The 22228-nt window shown below is 33.1% G+C and overlaps 1 protein-coding gene across 1 annotated transcript; it reads left to right on the top strand.

Moving 5' to 3' along the window:
- The first annotated feature begins 12865 nt into the window (after positions 1-12865).
- On the top strand, positions 12866-18684 carry LOC125877186 (proteasome subunit alpha type-2-B). The gene is made up of 12 exons (XM_049558525.1): positions 12866-12990; positions 13518-13588; positions 13684-13760; positions 14219-14283; positions 14980-15026; positions 15387-15462; positions 15800-15867; positions 16557-16626; positions 16863-16948; positions 17789-17851; positions 18218-18283; positions 18367-18684. The coding sequence occupies exons 2-12, from the start codon at positions 13548-13550 to the stop codon at positions 18413-18415; spliced, it is 708 nt and encodes a 235-aa protein (XP_049414482.1). The 5' UTR covers positions 12866-12990; positions 13518-13547; the 3' UTR covers positions 18416-18684.
- The last annotated feature ends 3544 nt before the right edge of the window (positions 18685-22228 follow it).

Below are 22228 nucleotides of genomic sequence, written 5' to 3'. Positions count from 1 at the left end.
TTTTATTTCGTTAGTTTTTTACTTTAAGTATTTAAATTTTCAAAACTCTTTCAAGTTAGGCAACTTAACCTCTTAGACTAACTTGAGAATTATTCATATTCTTTTATAGTTAGTAATTAGCTTTGAATCCATGTTTATGAGTTTGAACTAACTATTTAGTTCAAATTTTTGAATAGGATAAAATTGTTAAGTTTCTTAAAATAAATTAGTTGTCTTTTAATTTAACTTAGGACTTTGTATGAATGACTTGAAGATTTTTTATATCCTTTCATAGTCGTTAAACAAGGTTCTTTACTCCATGTTTATGAGTTTGAATTGGTTGTATGATTCAAAACTTGACTATGGTTAAAAGTTTCAAGTTAGGTTTATTCTTGAAATTTTTAGAAGTATCAAGAGATTTTTATCTAAGTTTTCAACAAGATTTTAAAGTAATATAAGTTCTCTTTTAAAAAAAAATTAGCCAAGCTTTTTAATCCGCCGGTCAACCGCATGTTAGCGGATTCTTTAAGATGCTTAAACCCTTCCTTAGAGAATTATTTGAACCCTTACCCGACTCTGGTTATTTAAATTGTTTCCTCTCAAATATTCCCTTTTTAAATGGTTTTCTTAATTTTTCCTAAAAAATTAAGTGGCGACTTCCCAATTATAAATTTTTCAAAAAAATTAACAAAATTGCCAAAGTTGCGAAAATGGTTTCAAAACCCTTAGTTTTCGAAATCAGGTCGTAACAGAATGACGACTTCACTGGAGATTCATCTAGGTTCTAACCAAAAGGATTTTATTGTTTGACTAACTATTATTGTATTAATTGTTACCTTATGCAATTATGTGTTTAAATTTTGAATATTAATTGTCATATTATTGCATTCATGACATTTTTATGATATTTGTATAGTATATTAAAGAACGGTTTCTGCATAATCGCAGCCGGACCTTTTATACTCAACCCTTTTTCGAAATGATCAACAATTTATTGGTACGTCATGCATCCAATGGTTGTTGTGAGTTCCAGCCTAAGTTGTCCGCTTGGGTTCCCGGTCTTTCAAAAACCACTCTTAGTCAACTAGCGTAAAGCGAAACCAAATCCCAAATTTAGCGCATTTTGAACTAAGTTGACCCAACATCCAACGCGTGTTGGGACCATTAGAACACCACCTTATGTTTAATTGACCTCCGGTCAATATAAGACGATCATTCAACTACTTGTTAAATTTGAAGGATATGTATGTCGATTTGTGCGTACCATTATCCCTTGGGGATAGAGTTTTATTTTATAGGTAGTTTCTTTGTTTAAGACAAAGGAAGATCCTCCTCATCCAGAAGAAATTCAAAAGCAACAAGAAGTTCGGGAATGAAGATTTTATGTGGAAGCTTAGATTAGTTTACCTTATACCCCTGCGTGAGACTGATAATTATTTCCTTTTCCTCTATTATGTATCCCCATTTGTTTTATTCATAAGGTTTGTATAAAAAAAAATTGGGGGCAATGGAATGTTGTACAAACGATATACACATCCTTCCATCGTTAGGCCTACCTTTGGCTCAAAAAGATCACATGCATGTTAGGAGGCGTTATATATTGTTTGTGTGTTAAATGTTTCAAATTTTGTTTCGTTTGTACTTGCTTGACTTATGTGTTCTATACATATGTTTTGCTTTAAACATAATTGGTCCATTATTTCATTCCAAAGTCTTAGAACATCTTTTAATAGATATACTCAATTTTCAAGCTTTTCGAAATACTCTTGACTTCATTATCAAAATATGTTCAAAATCACTCAAATTCTATGTTCAATAGTGCTTTAAAAAATTATTAGGTCATCATTCAAATTCATGTTGACCTCGTTGTTTCTTAAAATTTATTTTTCACACCTACCTAGCTGGCGTTACTAAATATTTCGTTAGTTTTAAGTCTTAAGTCCTTATTTCTTGGAAGAGCTTTCCAATTGAACCTTCCAAAAGGTACATTTGAATCTTTACTCAAATCATATAGTTTGCTTTGTTCAAACTCCTATCTTTCGTTAAAATTTTAGTTCATAGAACGATCAAAGTTTTCCCTTTTTTTCACCCTTTTAGAGTCTTTTGTTCTTCGAATTTTGGACTAATTTGTTTTAAGCAAAACAAATGTTATTTGTTTTATATGTTACTTTGGTTGATTATTATGATTAATGGACTAACTATCTTATTTTTTGAGTTGTTTTTAGAAAAAGAGACTGATTTGTATTGGTAANAATTTATTTTTCACACCTACCTAGCTGGCGTTACTAAATATTTCGTTAGTTTTAAGTCTTAAGTCCTTATTTCTTGGAAGAGCTTTCCAATTGAACCTTCCAAAAGGTACATTTGAATCTTTACTCAAATCATATAGTTTGCTTTGTTCAAACTCCTTTCTTTTGTTAAAATTTTAGTTCATAGAACGATCAAAGTTTTCCCTTTTTTCACCCTTTTAGAGTCTTTTGTTCTTCGAATTTTGGACTAATTTGTTTTAAGCAAAACAAATGTTATTTGTTTTATATGTTACTTTGGTTGATTATTATGATTAATGGACTAACTATTGGTAATCAAACTTGCTCACTTCACCAAAGTACCCGTTGGCAGAACATTAATATTTTACACGGTTTAGGGTCAAGGAATTTCTACAGATTCTTCATTTCTTACTTGGACTACTAAGAGGACTTGGTCTAAAATGGATTCCACTATCAACACGATTGTTTCGTCCGAAATGATCCCCACTTCATTTGTCGGGGCCAATCCTAGTGCCTCGGTAGCAACAAAATCACTCATGGAAGTCATCACTCGTCTAGAGCAACGAATTGGTGAACTCATAACACAATACCAAGCTGCTTCTCAGAACTTACCACCTGATGCTTGCTAAAAAGGGACTATGCAACCTTCGTTTTCAACTTCAAGTGAGCTCAATCAAGGAGATCGTTTTACCACCTTTCAGCAAACTCAAAGTGCCTCACTCACTCATTCAACTCAAGATACTCCTCTTGTGTACACATTTGCACCTCCAAAAGCTCCAACGGTAACACATCATGCTCTGCCAGTTTACACTTTTGTCACTGCTCCACCTGTTATCAAAGCTCAGGAATTTCACCGCCAAGATGTTAACCACTATGTTGAAATTTAAAATGATGCAAAATCAATTAATGTTGAAATGATGAGTAAGAAGATGAAAAGCTTAGAGGATGCTTTAAGATGTCTTCGTGAGTTCGATAATAGCCAAAGTGTGAGATATGAAGAGTTGTGCACATTTCCCGAGGTTGAGCTTCCACCCGATTACAATATTCCGAAGTTTGAAAAGTTCAGTGGATCAGGAAATCCTTTCTATTACTTGAAAATCTATTGTGAAAAGTTGATTGGTGTTGGAAACAACGAAGGGATAAGAATCAAGCTATTCAATCAAAGTCTGACCGAAAAAGCCTTGGAGTGGTACTCAAAGCAAGATGTGACTAAATGGAGTACTTGGGATGATCTAGCGAATGCTTTTGTGGATCACTACAAGTTTCATGTTGAAATCGCTCCCGATAGGATCTCTATTACCAAGCTAAAACCAAAGTCGACTGAATGCTTTCGAGAATATGCCATTCGTTGGAGGGAAGAAGCTGTTAGGGTGCACCCACATATGGAGGAATCAGAAATGATCACCTACTTTATTCAAGCTCAAGACTCAGAATACTATGAGTGTATGCTGACAATGGGTGGAAAGACATTTGCAGAAGTTATCAAAGCTAGAGAAATGATTGAAAACGGTCTCAAGACTGGCCGAATAACGAGTTACACGTCATCTCAGTTTGCTAACATGGTCTATCAAACAAGTTCCTTTGGAAGTGGAATGAAAAAGGAGAAAGAGGTTATGATGTTAACAACTCTAGGAAATACCTCATATAACCGTCAACCACATCTAAGCTATTTTTATTCACCATACTATGTTTGCAACAATCAAGCAACATTTCGTTCTCCACGACCAATTCAAAATCATTAAAACAATGCACTTCGTCCTAATTTTGAGAAAAAGCCTCCCCGAATCCTCACTTCACTGTGTGAGACAAGGACTCAACTTTTTGAAAGATTGAAAGAGGGAGGGATACTCCATCCAGTGAAAGCCAAGACTGTGAATACTTTAGCCGAGTAGTATGACCCAAAAAAACGTTATGTTTATCAGTCAAGAGTTATTGGACATGATACCGAGAAATGTATCACTCTCTAACACAAAATCCAAGATTTGATTAACAATGAGGTGGTAAAACTTGCTCAAGCTCCACCAAATATGAACACCAATCCACTACCCAAGCACAAAGAGTAATTGTTGGCATAACCAGTTGCAAAGAAAAAACAAGTTTTTTCTGAAAGTCACACTTTTGTCATCTTTTAGTATTGCATTTGGAGTTTGTTGTTTCATTTCCCAGTAATCGCTTTTTATCGCTTTGTTTCTTTTGTAATTGTTTGTTTGGATTTAATTTGTAAGCATCTTTCATTTGTAATAAACTACGTCTGACCTGAATTCTCAAGAATGAGATACGTAGGCGGCCTATGTCGGATTTGGTCACCCCTTTATCCGTTTTTAATGTTTTCTTGTACTTGAATTACGTTCGACCTGATTTCCCTAGTGGAATGCGTAGGCGGCCTACACTGGTTTCGGTCACGTTATTAAAAATATTTCAATTTCTCTTTTGTTGGAACTACGTTTGACCTGATTCCTGCTCAGCGGGATACGTAGGCGCCACACCAGTTCGGTCATATTCCCCATAAGTTTTTCATTTCCCTTCATAATGAAACTGGGGAAAAATTTTGAAAGGATCTCACAATTCATTAGAAGAGGAATTTTTCCAACAAGTCGGAATCAAGAATCACTTCAGAGTTACAACTGGGGCAGAAATTTTGAGATTCACTAAAAAAATTCAATTGAAAACTACAGAAAGTTCAAAGTTTATGATTATATTTTAAACTGGGGCAGAATTTTCGAGGAGGGTCCTAAAAAATTCCATCAAGCAACATTTCGAGATCTGATAAGCTTGTAAACCAGAAGGTAAAGAAGCATCAGGACGGTAAGGCGAAGCCAACATGAATCTGTCTCTCAAATCTAAGAATTTTTCTTTGGATGCAGGAATTAAGTAGTTACAAGGCATCTTTATACCCACATCGGCCTCATCATAACTCAGATGATTTCTACTCTTTTAAAAAAATTTCCTTTCAATTTATTGTGACTTACACATTCTCAATCCTATAGATGAAATAGCTTGGCACAATGGTGAAGACCATAAGACGTTATCTAGACCAATATAAGCTGAACAACTTTATTTAAAAGCTTATCTTTTACTTTGGTAATTTATTTTGTTACTAATTACATCTGAACTCTGTAGGTGTCGTTAGAATTGGAGTCAGAATTCCAAAAGGTCTTTTCAATCTTGGAAGGATCAGTCCAAACGTTCACCAAAAGAGGGACATGAACCAATACTTTTCAAAGATGTTATTATGAAGGATTCTCAGCACCAAGGATCCAATCCAACAAGCTTACTTTTATCCTCTATTTTACATTGACAAATTTTGTCCTCTTTTATTTCTATTCTATCGCCGTGTGTTGGCAAATCTTTAGTTCTCTTTAAATTCTGTTAAGTTTCGGGTCGAACTATGTCGGACCTGATTTCTTACTCCAACAAGATACGTAGGCAATCCTATATAGGGATTCGGTCTTCTAAACTGTTTTCAACTATAGACCCCAGAGGAAACCGGGGCATGTTTTTGAATAAGTCATTTTCGTTTCTTGCAAATTATTCAGTGAAGTACTCTTTAACTGGAAATAGGGGCATCTTTTTGAAATAGTTCAAAGTTCTCAAAATCTCTGTTCAACTTCATGTTTCAAAGATATTATGTGTCAAGCGAGTTTTCTCTTTGCAAGAGATCTTTTTAAAGTAGGGATCCACCTCATGTGAAATCCCTAATCGAACTTTAGCGCCTCATTTCAACGTTATAAGTCCTCATAATCGTTCTTCCAAATTCTTTCTTTCTCCATGGCTGCCAAATCTTCTTTACATGTTTAAAAGTCTTGACATTTGTTAATCTCTCTGTTTTTAACTAACAAATTTTTTATGAGCGCAGGGTCGACAAAGTTTTAATGACAACTAGAGATGTTATCAGCTTGATAAACTACGAGAAGCTAATCAAATTACTATGTTATAACCATACTCCCTATTTTGAGATTTGTTCTTTATCATAGGGTATTATTATTGGAGCGTCACTTCCTTCAACGTGACACGTTATATTATTGGAGTGTCACTTCCTTCAATGTGGCACGTTAAATTATTATTGGAGCGTAACTTCCTTCAACGTGACACGTTAAATTATTATTGGAGCGTCACTTCCTTCAACGTAACATGTTAAATTAATATTGGAGCGTCACTTCCTTCAACGTGACACGTTAAATTATTATTTGAGCGTCACTTCCAGCAACTGACACGTTATATTATTGGAGCGTCACTTCCTTCAACGTGACATATTATATTATTGGAGCGTCACTTCCTTCAACGTGACACGTTAAACTATTATTGGAGCATCACTTCCTTCAACGTGATACGTTAAATTACTATTGGAGAGTCACTTTCTTCAATGTGACACGTTAAATTACTATTGGAGAGTCACTTCCTTCAACGTGACACGTTATATTATTGAAGTGTCACTTCCTTCAATGTGACACATTAAAATTTTATTGGAGAGTCACTTCCTTCAACGTGACACGTTATATTAATAAAGTGTCACTTCCTTCAACGTGACACGTTATATTAATAGAGTGTCACTTCCTTCAACGTGACACGTTAAATTACTATTTGAGAGTCACTTCCTTCAACGTGACATGTTATATTATTGGAGTGTCACTTCCTTCAACGTGACACATTAAATTTTTATTGGAGAGCCACTTCATTCAACATGACACGTTATATTGCTGGAGCATCACTTTCTTCAACGTGACACATTAAACTATTATCGAAATGTCACTTTCTTTAATGTGACACGTTAAATTGTTATTGGAGCGTCACTTCCTTCAACGTGACACGTTATATTATTGGAGCGTCGCTTCCTTCAACGTGCCATGTTAAATTATTATTAGAGCCTCACTTCCTTCAACGTGACACGTTAAATTATTATTGGAGTGTCACTTCCTTCAATGTGCCACGTTAAATTATTATTGGAGTGTTACCTTTCTGAATGTGACGCATTATATTATATTGAACCGTCACTGTCCTCAGAGTGACACATTATTATTATATTGGGTTGTCACCTCCCTGAATGTAACACGTTATATTACATTGGGCATTCATTTCCCTCAAAGTGACGCATTATTATTATATTGAGACATTACTGGCCTTAACCACAAGGTTATATTATATTAGGACATCACCTCCATCAAAAGTGACACGTTAGGACGTCACATCCCTAAAAAGTGACACGTTGAGACGTCACCTCCTTAAAAAGTGACACGTTATATCATGCTATTGAATCATCACTCGTTTAAATAGATCACTTTGGATCACAATTTTCTTCATAAGCAGTACACTTGAAATTAAATTGTCATCTCTGATATGTTAAACCAGGTTTGCACAAATTATGTTTGTATTTATATTACATTTTTATACTGACAATTATTTTCCAAACATTTCAATACACAAAGTGGACTACGTCAAATAGGACACAACACAACGTGGAGCTTTTTCGTAGCAGCGAATTGGACATAGTTCAAAGAGAAATGTCAAACTCTTAGGATGCGAGTTGAGGAACGACTTCCACCACAATCAAACCACATCCCTATCCTAAGGTGTGTGGGCATTTTCTTGGGTTTAACAGTTTTAATTTCGCCTTTGGTGAAATTTTCAACTCTCACCGGAGGTAAATTTTCAATTCGAGTGACAATACACCTAGAGCTTTGGAAGTTATGTCCATATAAGTTCTTACATATGGGTGTGAAGAGCCCCACATTCATAAGTGAGATGTTTGCAAGCCTCTTTTCCTCGCTCAATTAATTTATCACTCATCCTTAAGCTAAAGGTTAAATCCACATAAGAGATTTTCTTTTCAACCGATTGAGTCAAACTACGGGCAGTCTGATTCCCAAAGTTTAGGGATATGTAGGCGAACCTGGTGTTGAAAACTCGACTGCACTACAACAATTCTGTCATCACTCCATTCTCGAGCTTTTCGGTCTCTCCATACTTCGACACCAGAATAACTTTTGGAATTTTTTGAAAATCGTGCTTAAAATCAAGTGTTTCAACTACTAGTGTCCTGAGTTATCATGTAACCTGAGATAAGTAGGAAACCCAATATTAGGGTCCGGCCATAATTCCTCAAAATCCTTACTGTTCATCGTTCCAAAGAGATGATTAGTGGACGGACAAATTGGATTCGTCAATTTCATTTGCCACGGATATCTTTCATCCATCCCAATCAAATGAGGGGCAGTTGTTGACATCCAATTTTGGACCTCTACGATATAGATTAATCACCGAGCTTCTTAAATTTCAAATGATTTGAAATAATTAGTTTTTATAAAGTTCAAAATATTTTTCTAGTTACTTTTAATTAAATCTACCCTTTTTTTTAATGATTTTTAAGTAATATATATGTTTTATATAGTTTTGTATATAATTAGTATATTTTATAAACATTTCAAAATCATCTCAAAAAGCTTTTAATTTTAGTAAGTAGTTTATTAAATTAGTTTAGTTTAAATTATGGTTATAATTTTGAATCATTAATTTACTATTAAATTAATTATTTTATTCATTGAGATTAAGAAACTCATTAATTAATTAATATTGATTCATCTTATTTAGGTTTTAGCCAAATTTGTTAAGTAACTCAATTTGGTTAGCTTCTTAATTTTGTTTGGTGAAATTGTTAATTCATTTGACTATTTCTTAATTGTGAATCTAACCACTTTTTTCTTGAACCTTTGGGCCAGAATCTATCTAATTCCTTGGTCCATTAGCAATATTTTCCAGCAGCCCAGCCCACAACCATTCCAAATAACCCCCAAACAGACCCAATAATACACATATGTGTACAATATAAACATACATTACAACAATACCGATACGACGCGACCCTACGCGTTTTCTTCTTCAAACGTCCCAAAAATCGCGACTGAATCTAGTCCAGAATCGCGAGTCCAGTAACAAAATCGAGCCCAGTCCGGCAATCGCGCATGGCACTCTCCTCTCTTCCTTATTTTCTCGTATGAGGAACGTTCGAGAACAAGGCTATGTGTCTCAATCTTGATGCCTCATCATCTTTGCCTTAAATTAGAGGGCTCTCGTCCTCAATCTGTTGGAAATAGTACGATAGTAGCTGTCCAAACCTTATCCTTGGAGAATTTTTGAATTTTGGATTCTCCTACATCGATCTAGAGCCCTTTTACTTCCCTTTTTTCCTTTTATAAATAGGCTTCTCTTTAATGTTCATAAGGGACGATTTTTTGAGAGCTGAAGAATTGAGAGCACCCCCGAAAAGGTTTTGGGAGCTCTTAGTTCGTAGTTTAAGATTTTATTTGTTCTCGACTGTCCCAGTCACATTTTAGTGGTAGAGTTCATTGCCTCCAAAGCTCGAGTTCTAGTCGCTGCCCAGAATCAGTCCGATTTGGACTCCCATTCTCTTGCATTTGATCTTCTTCGGGTCAACCTCCATGAAGTCACGAAAGAGTAAATAATATTTTGTTGGGTTAGAACCCAAAAACTAGCATCAACAACAGCTCAAAAGAGCTAAAATGAAAGTGTTTTTTCGTTCAAATTGGCCGAAATTTGAACAGCGGAAATGAGGCAGAATTGCAGCAGTTTCGAAGGGCTGAAAATGACTTTTTTTTTGGACTTAAAAAGTCTAAAAATAGCGCCATAAGCAGCAAATAACAAGCCGCAAGTGAACTCAAAGTTGTCAAATTTCTATTCACATTTTTTATTTTCTTATATTGTGATTTTGTGATATTTGCTTTTAACTTCTAACATTTATTTTATCTTTCAAGCTGCCATGAATCTCTCTTGTTTAAGTCCACTATTTTCGGACTCAGACTATTTGTGTAAGGTGTTGTTTAGTTTTGGGGTCGTACCCCTTGTTCTTAGACTTGTCGTTAGTAGAGTTCTAGTACATTGACTTTTAGGTTCTAGGGGTTGTTTTTCCGCATTAGTTTGGCTAGTTTATTTAAAATCGTTAGAGTTTATGGGGACTCCGTATTAATTATATTGTTATTTAAACCTGCTTCCGTAGCTTTAAATGTGTATTACTTTGGTTAAGTTGATTAGTTGGGCACGTAGTTTTGGTTCTCCCACCGGAGGGTTAGGGTGGGTGTCAATCACGACGGTCTGAGTCGTGACACTGCCACTAACCTTTTAAATTATTGTAAGTGTCGAAAAAAGATTTGTTGGATATCATGCCAATAAGTTAATTAGTTGAAAAGATTGAGAAATAACATATAAAATTGTGCCATCAAATTTGAAGACAAATAATATAATATCACATTAAGAGGAGTATTTTTTTGGGTTAATTAGCTCAGCCCAACAACTTATATTAGAATTAATAGTTTGACGAAACAAGTATAGTGAAGAAGGTATAATGATGTTGTGAGCTCAATTAACAACTTTTATCATGTCAAAAGTAGCTTGAAGACACACACACAAGGAAGAAACTGGCTAATTCTGAGCCTCAACAGTCATAAATGTTCGGTCATGTGGGTGACACACAGTGAATATCAATATTTAAGTACTTATGGATAGGGATTATAATAAGCCACATGAAATTTAGTTCAAGAAGGAGATTCATGAGATCGGTGATGGGCCACTTGCACCTTAATTAGTCTAAAGAAGAGAATGTTGGGCGTGTCAATAGAATTTATCTCAAATTGGTGTAGGTATATATACTTAATTGTATGGAATCATGTTTGAGAAAAATTGAACAAAATCTGACCCCGAAATCCTATATAGGTCAATTAGTGATATATTAATAGGTTTAATTTTTGTGTTTCATAAATATTACTGGTTCATTTGTGATGGATTTGTTGATTGAAAGGTAGGTGCATATTTCTCATTTTCATTAGATTTGTGAGAATGCCAAATATTATAATGGGTGACGACTACTCACTTATTTATAAATGAGAAAATGGTGTAAAGCCCTCCAATCTATACCTGAAATCTCAACTACACACTCAACTTTACGGGTGTTCTATCACCCCCTGAACTATTTAAAACTAAAATAATTTACTCCCTAGACGCTTACGTGGCACAGTGAGTTTATTTCACTCTGTTAGAGAAGGTGAGGAGCAACACAAATAATAAAACTTTATTTTTGAAATTTTCATAAATATGTATATTTTTAGTTCTTCATTTTCTTCGTTCCATTGCTCTGAAATTTGATGCAAAACCAACCTAAATCATCTCCAAGTTGCCTTAAATTTTAGATATAAGCTTCCCTCGACGTTTTGAACCTTTTGATATATTACCCACTCAAAACGGTGCTCGTTTGTGGCAAGTCGAATTGTTAGCTCAAGCTTTTAAACTAATTTTAATGGAAGTTTCAAGTTGATGCTTTACATTTTATACCATTAACTTCAGTTTTCAATTTTTAATCGTAAAAAACTCTTTAAACCATCCGAAAGTTGCTCCCAATTCTAGAATATAGATTCAATAATTTCATATGGAAGCTCGTCGATTTCCATGAAATTTCGGGCGTTTCTTTAAATTTGAAAATCACAGCCATAAACTCAATCAAACTCAATGTATTCAGCTTCAAATAATTAACAACCATCTATGTTATCAATGTGTTACAAATTGAAAATCCAAACTACATTCATGAACTTTGACGTTTTGACATTAAATTATTTTTTAAAATAATAAGTCAAAAAGGAAAAAGAATTAAAAAAAAGTTTTAAATAAAATTTCCACAGAGCGTGAGTCTCACCCATTAGCATAGATGTTGTTATGACGTTTTAAGGGTGTAATAATTCTTGTTTTAAACAGTTCAGGGGGGTGATATAGAACACCCGTGAAGTTGGAGTGTGTAGTTGGAATTGCGAATATAGATGGGGGGCTTTAGACTATTTTCTCTTTATAAAATTATATGAATTTTAGATTTGAGCCACAAAATAATGGTATTTGGTAGGAGTAGGATTTTGTAAAGTGAATTTGGATACAATTCAAGCCCCAAAGCAAGAGTCAACCATTAACACTAAATTTAAGTAGATTAAAATGGTTTAAATCAATAGGTGAATTATTGTCGAAAGCTCTGTCTAAAAATTACTTGAGTTTATATATCCTAACAAATGGGAGACAATCAAACTCATCTAACTCTTACCAAATTTTAATTTTTTTGTCTGTTTTCTTTTAATTTATTTAATTACAAAATAAAAGTTAATAATAGTTCATTTTCTATCTATTCTAGGAATATACAACACATCAAACCAAAAAAAAAAAACTTTTTTTCTTTAAATATTTTAATAAAATTTCTTATGCATTAATATATTTAAGATATATACTAATCAATCTAATATTAAAATGAGCTGAATTTGAACAAATCAAAATTAACCAAAGTAATAAATGTGAGGATCATTAACCCATCTAAACTTTAACACCTTAGTCGAGTCCTATCTTCCTAAGATGGTAACCGTTTAAACTTCTAACATTTAGAAAGATCATAATTTCATGAGCTAATTTTGTCACCGTTAATAAATATACTTTAGCCAAAATTAAGCATATGGACTGTTGAAGCTGAAAACAGTTATAATTCAATGCCCTAATAGCCTGAAATATTAGTTTAGGGACTATATTAAACTTCAAAAAGAGTTTTGGGAGTTAAGTGACCATCTTTCTCGTCCAAAATATAGTATTTCTTCTTCTTCAAGGCTCAAGCAGAAGAAAAGTATCAGTCGAGAAGAAGCATATTTACACTCCCAATTTCTGCAAATCCTCTTTGCTGCTGAAACTTTGCATCATCATCTTCAACCTCTCGATCGTATGTGAAATTTGATCTCTAATGCAATCATAGATATAGATTGTCACAATGTGTTTGAATTTTCGCCTTAATTTACTTAGGTTTTATGCTTTTTCTTCTAGGATAGAAATTATTCCTGTGTAATTTGATCCTTTTTTGGTTACTTATAACTCAATTTTTTTGCATTTTTATGTATTGATTAAACTAGATTGTGCTCATTTTCTGATTAAATACGTGAATATTTCAATTTTTGTTATACGAATTAGATATAAGAGAAATACTTTGGGAGTAGCATACTTCGTTAGATCCCTGCAGCATCGTTAAAATTAAGAGATGAATATTAGTTTTAGTGAAGTAGAAAAGAACTGGAATATTTATTGGTGTTCAATGAAGTTCTGGATATTGATTTTCGGTCTATTTACGTATTGGTGAATTAGTTAGTCATGGTTTAAAATAGTGATTTGCAGTTTCAGTAAGGATGTTAGTTAAGCTAGTGATTCTACTGTCTGACTTGTACTGTTTTTGCTCGGGACATTATCATTTTACAGGTTTTCAACTGAAAATTAATCCTTAAGGCAATGGGTGATAGTCAGTATTCTTTCTCTCTTACAACTTTCAGGTATAGGTTTATGAGATAGAGATTGTATGTATTCGATCAATTATATAGTTTCTACTCAATTATGATGTCTGATATTGTAATATGCTGTGGTACAGCCCATCTGGAAAGTTGGTTCAGATTGAGCATGCGTTGACTGCTGTTGGATCTGGTCAAACATCATTGGGAATTAAAGGTAATTCAAGGTCTAATTTAAGTGCAATGTTATTGATATGGTAAAAGCTTTAACATAAGTCCGCAACTGTGTTCTATTCAGCATGTTCACTTGCTTTGTATTATAAAAAGAGTAAACATATAGAATGCCGAACAAGTTAACTCTGAAATATTTGAAAGCAAATCTTGTAACATCGTTTTACTTCTAGTTGTTGATTTAAATGCTTTTGGCTTTGTAACATAGATGACTTGCATTCCCATACTGGGATCTTTAATTTAGTGAAGACTGAAGAATATAGTTGGACTTTATAAACCAATAACATTATAATAGGATACACATGTCCTTCAGGTATTGTGGTGTCATTCTACTTTTCATTAAAGAGTTCCTCATGGAGAAGTTTCAAACTTTTGTTTTCCTAGCTCGATTATAAGTCGTGAAGTTCTTGTACTGATTTTATATATCCAACTGTATGATTGCAGCTTCTAATGGTGTTGTAATTGCTACTGAGAAGAAATTACCATCCATCTTAGTTGATGAAGCATCTGTAAGTATTTTTCGTAAAACTTATCCTCTGTTGTCTACTTGTGAACGAATGTTCATTGTAAATTATAGTTGCCAGACTGACTGTTGATAGCGAATCAAATATAAAGGTGCTCTTATTTTTCTCTCTAAAGTTGATTCTAGTGCTTTATTTTTATACTGTAACTTTTTGTTGATAAAAATTTCCAATGACTGTGTTGTGTGTGTACTAGTTTGCAGTTTAGTGATAAGTTAGGCATAAATGAAGATATCTTCTGTTTAGTTCCATCTATGAGTACCTGGTCAGGCTGGTCTGACATCCAATTGAGCTTCATCAAGATTGAAACAAATGATGATTTTTTTTATTAATTTAAGATAATTAGTCTGTTTGAATTTGTGTATGCATTGAAGATATATAAATTTGTTAGTAATGTTTATTTTACTGCTCTGTAGAGTTATATTCTAAATTATATTCACAAAAGCAGTTAGCCAGTCACCAGGTTACAACATACCAACAAGTGCATTCATGTTCGTAGTCTTTGGTGTTAAATTCGTCTTTTCTGTGGTTCAGTGATATGTATTTCTACCTATCATGTTTTAAGACTGCATGGGTATTCCAACTGTTTTTTTTTGTTTTTGCTTTACATTCCTTACCCTCTGCCATGTTACGATTTCCTTGTAGTTAACCCTTGTATACCTGACTCTTTGAAATGTATAACAGGTGCAGAAAATTCAGACTTTGACACCAAATATTGGAGTTGTCTACAGGTACAATCTGTTATATGATAGAGCACAAAAAATTTCCTGTGGCCATGGTGCTTTGTTCGTAGTTAGATCGACAAATCGATTGGCGATTTGCCTTGCTTAGCTAGTTGCTATTCACTAGAACTTGTAACTAAAAACTTGTTATACGTGGAAGGATGGTACCTATGAAGGCTGATGTTATTCTCTTGCTGTTGGTTCTGCTTCTATTCTAAATTATCTAACAATATCAGTAAAGCATCAATAGATGCCTTGCAAATGATGTTAGTTCTCTGATATATTCTTCCAGGGGGTGTTTTTATACGTTATTGTGGTTATTGCATTACCTCTGGTGATCTCTCTAATACCAACATTTACTCCTTGCAGTGGCATGGGCCCTGATTCTCGAGTTTTGGTTCGGAAAAGTAGAAAGTCAGCTGAGCAATATTACCAACTCTATAAAGTATGAATTAGCTTTTATGAAATCTCAATTCTATGATTCAAGTGCAGTATTTTCTTAATGATTCAAGTGTAATGTTTCCACTTTGCTGGGTGATATTTGCACAGTTGATATAACTGTCCTACTATTTAGCAATTTAAGATGCTTCTTCTTTGTATTGGTGCTAAGATATAAGTCGCTGTCTAATCTTGCTCTTGCTTTATGGAGGCAGAGGTTTTCTATTGGAGCTCCCTTTTCCTCTAACCTGCATTGTTTATCTCACACTAGTGCTTTAATGTGATGTTGCTTTAGCATACTTTGTTTCTTCTACATTTGCCTGATTTGTCTGTGTGGTGCATAGGAATCAATCCCTGTCACACAGCTGGTGAGAGAAACTGCTGCTGTCATGCAGGAATTCACCCAATCAGGGTAACCACTCTTATATTCCATACTTCCACTTCACTAGGAGGATCCTATAATATATACTGATCATATTTTAAATATCGAGAAACATGGTATGAGTATTCGTATTGTCAATCCCAACTTGTTTGGACCTGAGGTCTAGTTTTTGTTGTTAGATACCGTAAGTTATCACTGACGAAACAATTCTATTTGTTAATTAATAATCTTTTAAGATTAATAAAATTCCTTTCTTTGGGCATTGTAATTTCTTACCTAGGGTTAGTAGGTGGATTTTTGAGTTTGGGTTAATTTCAAAAGGAATCGTTGTTGGATTACTGGGGCTGCACAAGCCAACTTTATCAAGGATGGAAGCAATGTGTACTACAGTTGTTTTAGTCAATTCTAATTTTTCAGCTACTCTTTGGAAGCATTTTTGAAAGTTGAGGTTAAATTAGGTCTCTAAACTTTTGGATCGTTTCGATGGGCTCTCTTTTCATGTTAGAGTATATATTAATTGTTCTGTTGATGAACGTAAACACTTAAGATTCTTCAGACTATCAACTGTAGGGCAGGCAAAGCAATATCTTTCTTAAACTAATCCAGATGCTCATCTGTATCTATTCATGATTTTCTTTCGGATGTTCAAGAAAGAGGTCATCTGTAGTCTTCTTGGGCAATCCCTTACTTCCTTTTGTTTTCTGTTTTCTCCGGTACAGTGGTGTAAGACCATTTGGTGTTTCTCTCTTGGTTGCGGGTTTTGATGACAAGGGTCCACAACTATATCAGGTATGTTGTCTATCAGTGCTGGTGATCTCTCTGATCACTTTCTGTTCTTGAGGTGTGTCTGATTTGGTGATCTATACTTCGTGAGGTGAATTTACATATTTTTTATAGATTTTCTCCATGGTGTTTCACTTGTGGGAGCTTTTCTTCTTTGTAAATCTAGTTTAAAGAGCTGCGGCCTGCAGGTTCCTTTGTTGCTTGAACTCTTTTCATGTTCAGCTGTTTTTTTCTAATTTTAGGTGGATCCATCTGGTTCGTACTTCTCTTGGAAGGCTTCGGCAATGGGAAAAAATGTCTCCAATGCTAAGACATTTCTTGAGAAGAGGTGAATCATTATTCATTTAGAAAAGTTGATCGTGTTATTTATAAAAAATATTTAACCTCCTTTTTCTTATTTCTAATGTTATCTTTTTACATTTACTGATCTGCAATCGAAGTTACTGTCTGATTTAATATAACAATTACCAGTTTTAGAAGACTCATCTTGACCAGCTACCTCATGAGTTTGTAGCTTTTGGTAAAACGAGAACAATAATCTCTCCTCAATAACCCACAGATGTCTACTTCTTCATCCCATCATTAATAGACTGTCTTGATCTTTTACTGTACACCATCTTTGTAGCAACCTGCTACTGCTTCTCGTACTTCCTCTTCTTTTACCAAAAGTTGCAAAAAGTAGTTGGAACAGCCTTTATGCAGGGGAAACATTCTTTAATTTGTGAGTATGTCAATGATTTGCATCTGTTCTATTCTATGATGTGCTAAGGGTTATTACATGAACTGAGGCATCAGAAGATGGGTGGGGTGAAAAAGGAGGAAATCTATAATGGGATGGGTTTTATTGCATTTCTACAAATGTGCTAGGAAGAGGATTGTCGGTAATGAAAAACTGATTTGCTTGAAACAAGAAGCCAGAAGAGGGCTTCTGCCCATAGTGCTTTGTGACATCAGTCGGTGCTGGCGATTGGAGTTATAGGTCAAACTTTGGCATACCTCTGAAGGATGTTAACCATTTTTCTCTCCCACAATGTCAAATGTTGTCTGCATGTTGGAACATTGTCTCATTGGCCAACTACAGAGCCTATTAATTTGGGGTGCTTTTCAACCTGTTAGATAGCTGGTGAAGTATTATTAATGTAAAACATAATGTTCCTGTTCCACTCAGATACACGGAGGAAATGGAGCTCGATGATGCTGTACACACTGCTATCCTGACATTGAAGGAGGGGTAAGATTAATTTATTCCTCTATGCAGGAGCTGTCTATTCTATATGAAAATATCCCCTTTGATGGGATGTGTGTTTCTTCGACCCTCTAGATGATTTTGGTGTCCTCTATAATTCACATAATGTTTGTTGGCACCACCAAAAAAAAGGATTTAAATCTTGCTCGTCATGTTAAATATATAGTATCAGAAATATCACGCACTTGAACTTGTCCAGAATTGCGAGACCATCCCCATTGCTTGCTTGTTGTGCAGTAATGGTTCTCAATGCAAAGTTTCTTTATCGACGTTCTGCCCCCCTCCCCTCTATCTGATCAATAATAGTAAAAGAATCCTCTAAATTACCTTATATTTGGTGTGTTAATCCAGATTTGAGGGACAGATCTCCAGCAAAAACATTGAGATTGGCATTATTGGAACAGACAAAGTATTCAGGCAAGTGTCTTCTTGTCTTTAGAGTTTTAACACGAGTTCACTCTGTTAGCTGGCTACTAAAACAGTCGTTCATTTCCTTGCAGAATTCTCACTCCAACTGAAATAGATGATTACCTACAAGAAGTGGAATAGATTTTCCTTTCCGCCAAAAGGAATTGAAAGTAGTTGGACAGGAAGCGCGGACAGGGGCATAGCACAAGCTCAACTATTGGAGGTTCTTGCTGGTTTGGTTATAATTTGATGTTTAATCAAACTAAACTTGGTTGTATGTATTTTGGTCATGCTATGGTGTTATTTATGCTCTGAAAAGTTTAATATGGGCTTTTCTCAGTTTCTTGAATTCACATATTGTTCAAGTATTACCTCAAACACATCAAAAAGAGAAACATTACATTCATGAACTGCATGTTTGGTTTGTTTTGACAATTATCAGCCTAATAGTTTCTATATCTTTAATTTTTACTTTAATTTATACCCATTTACATGAATACATAGACTCATTAGTTTGTTAATCGCAAGGGTACATAGTGTACTGTTTACAGAAATTTATACCGTGATTTATAGTCTAGAGTCTAGACTAGATTTATTTAAATTATTTTTCAACACAGCTGGAGAAGAAAATTGATTCTTATCCTTGGAGAAATTAGCCAACTTTACCTTAACGATAGCAACAGCATATCAATTTGGGATGTATAAAAGAATAGAACCAATTTGGGATTTTTATTAAGAGATGCAAATTGAAATTTCAACAAAGATAAAATAAAATTTGAAAGCAAATTGAAACAACTACAACAATGTCCTTAGATCCTATTCTCAAGTTTATCATGTCTACATGGAGGATTTTCCTTAGCCAAAGTCACACGACCAAAAGACTTGTAATCGAAAGTACATGAATGTTCTTCAGGATACTTATGAACACTACAAAACATTCCTTTACATCGACAACTAAACCCTATTAATCCAACTTTCTTCTTGCAAGTCATGCATCTTTGCTTAATCTTCATTGTCGAATCAACATTCTCAGTCGTTGTACCTTCATGTAAAGTAAGAGATGATATCTTTTCAGATAAAACCACGATATTCTTGGCTTCTTCTTCTTTAAGAAAAGCTTTGTAACATTGGGAACAAAGGTTGTGATTGCTTGAAGTTCCATAAAAACCACAACCCCCTGCACATAGAATTGGATTTTCTACTTTGCCACAAGAAGTCATCTTCCTTTAATTTGATTTATTATCACTTTCTTGTACTAATATTTTGATTATTTCTTTTGAGGAGAGCAAATTATATAGAAGTATTGGTGATTTTGCAATAGTTGATGAGTGCTGTTCCTGGTTTTGATGGCAATATATAGAGAAGACAAATTAAGATACTATTCCTAACGGAAATCAAATTAGGAAATTAAATAGCGGCTCTTCTTTCTTTTTTCTATTCCGTTTTGGTTTTGGTTTAGGAATATAATTTTCCTTTTCCAACAACCATATTTAATATTCCTTCCGGACTACTTTATTTATCGTTCTTACTAAAAATAGTTAGTTTATAATATTTGTTATTTTTAAAAAAATTAAAACTCATTAATTGTTTGTTTTCAATTTTACCCTTAATCATATATAAATATGGAAGGATATTAATGTGCATGCAAAAGAAAGAAGTACTAAATTAAGGGATAAAAAAAACATGACACGTAAAATAGATTAGGTAGTATTAGGAAGTATATTAACGTAGTTCGTTTCTCTATTAATCACTAGATACAAGGGCTCGTGCCATCAAGGGGCCATACATGAGCTTGTGCCTAGGGGTGTACAAAATCGAACCGAAAATCGAACTAAACCGCAAATCGAGTCAAATTGGAAAAAAAAACCCGATTAGTGGTTTGGTTTGACTTGGTTTGGTATTGAAAAAAAAAACCGACTATATTTGGGTTGGTTTAGTTTTAACTAAAAAAAATCAAACCGAGACCAAACCAACCCGACATTATATATGTAATTTTAAAATTTTATTTTATACATAAAAATATTTACTTTGATATAATTTTAAAATATTTCTTATACTATTTCATAGTTTTTATCTTTTAATATATTATTTCAAGTTTAAAACTTAGAATTCGATTGGTCCATTAAAGATTATAGTTCATAGATGTTGATAATTATAATAAAAATTAAATCAAAATCAAATTAATACTAATGTAAAAAGAAAATCAATTCAACACTAAGAATGACAATATTTGTTCTTTAATTTTGCATTGGTTTAGACAATTAAAATACATAATCTAATTTAATATTCCTAAAATATTTAGTAATGTAACTAATACTTATTAAACTTATTTTAGCATGATTTAGTACTTTTAAATTATGATCATTTTCATTATGACTTTGCAATATTTATTTTGTATGATGATTTCATTGTGTTATTTTTTTTAAGAAACACCTTAGATAGTTGTATTTTGGTTGGACTAAAGAAATATTTGGGGCACAAGTTAATTATATGTTTGTATGCAAACTTTATCGAAAAAATCTAAAAATCTGAAAAAATCCGAGGTTTATTAGTTTGGTTTGATTTATAAATTTAAAAATTCGACACAATGGTTTGATTTGGTATTTGAAAAACCCGAACCAACCCGAGGTTGAAAAAACCCATTTTTTTTTTAATTTATTAGTTTGGTTTGGTTTATAAATTTAAAATTTTTACACAAATGATTTGATTTGATATTTGAAAAACCCGAATCAACCCAGTCATGTACACCCCTACTTGTGCCATAGGCCCAATATATGTTATTCAATTTGTCTCAATTTATGTAAAACCATTAGAATTTGGAGAGTCATCCAAATTGTTATTATCATTTAAAAATATTTTAGGTTGTTAGTGTGATTTTACATAACTTTTTGTTTTTTATGCAATTTTCAAATAATGTATATAGTCCCTTTGATCTAATTTAGGTGGCACAGATAAAATTTTAAGAGTCACCTGAAATTTTTTATGTCTTGTAGATATTTTATGTTTTTAATTATTGTGATTATATAATACTTCTACAGTTTATTTTCAAATAATAAATGTTATTTACTTTATCTCATTTTATCTGACACCGATAAAATTTTGAAAGTCAATTTATTTTTTTATATGTTTTTTTAAATATTTTAAGTTATTAATTATTGTGATTTATAATATTATTTACGTAATCTTCACATATATAACATACTAAAAAGAATACGACAACCAAATTAAAATAAAGAGTACAAAACTATCTTAAATACCCGTAGAGAAAAAAAATATATTATAAAAATATATTATCTTGTTTATAAATATATTATAAAAAACTTTTCTATTTTCTATTTTTTTTTCTCTACGAGTATTTATGTTTTTTTTTTCTTAAATTGTGTTAGTCTTAGATTGCAATTTTAAACTCTCTTTGAAATTGATTATCACATATAATTAATAGCAAAAATACTTTCAGAAAAAAATATAAAATATTTTATAATATATTTAGGACAAAAACAGAAGATAATACTAGTAGAAAAAAAATAGAAAAAAAAGATTTTTTTTATAATATATTTATGGACAAGATAATATATTTCTATGATTGTGGTATTACTATTTTTATGAAATATTTAATTATCTAAATTATAATTAGAATCTTATTTTAATCAATAAAATCTTAGCCATTAATTCTTACCTAATGTGTCTTACATCCAAACAAGAACTTGGGCAAAATGAAGAGGAGCCAGATCCCATACAAAATAATTATTAGGGTTAAGTTTTTTTTTTTCTAGATCTATTCATATTATTGTTTCTTCAATTCATCAATCACTAAAATAATGGTTTAAGCTAATATTTTCTCCTAAGAATATAAAACTCATGAATTATTTAGTAAGGTTTACGAGAGATGAACCACTTCCCAATACAACAACAACATACCCAGTGAAATCCCACTATGTGGGGTCTGGGGAGGGT

This window comes from Solanum stenotomum, chromosome 9 (assembly GCF_019186545.1).
Source record: "Solanum stenotomum isolate F172 chromosome 9, ASM1918654v1, whole genome shotgun sequence".
NCBI lineage: Eukaryota > Viridiplantae > Streptophyta > Magnoliopsida > Solanales > Solanaceae > Solanum > Solanum stenotomum.
Note: the sequence above shows the minus strand (reverse complement) of the source record. Positions and strands in the feature narration are given on the sequence as shown.

What these genes read in the sequence shown, in the direction of transcription:
- LOC125877186 (XM_049558525.1), top strand. Translation starts at nt 13,548, where the DNA reads ATGGGTGATAGTCAGTATTCTTTCTCTCTTACAACTTTCAG. An exon ending in AAGACATTTCTTGAGAAGAG is followed by an intron (nt 16,949 to 17,788) that starts GTGAATCATTAT and finishes TGTTCCACTCAG; the next exon opens with ATACACGGAGGAAATGGAGC. An exon ending in GGAACAGACAAAGTATTCAG is followed by an intron (nt 18,284 to 18,366) that starts GCAAGTGTCTTC and finishes ATTTCCTTGCAG; the next exon opens with AATTCTCACTCCAACTGAAA.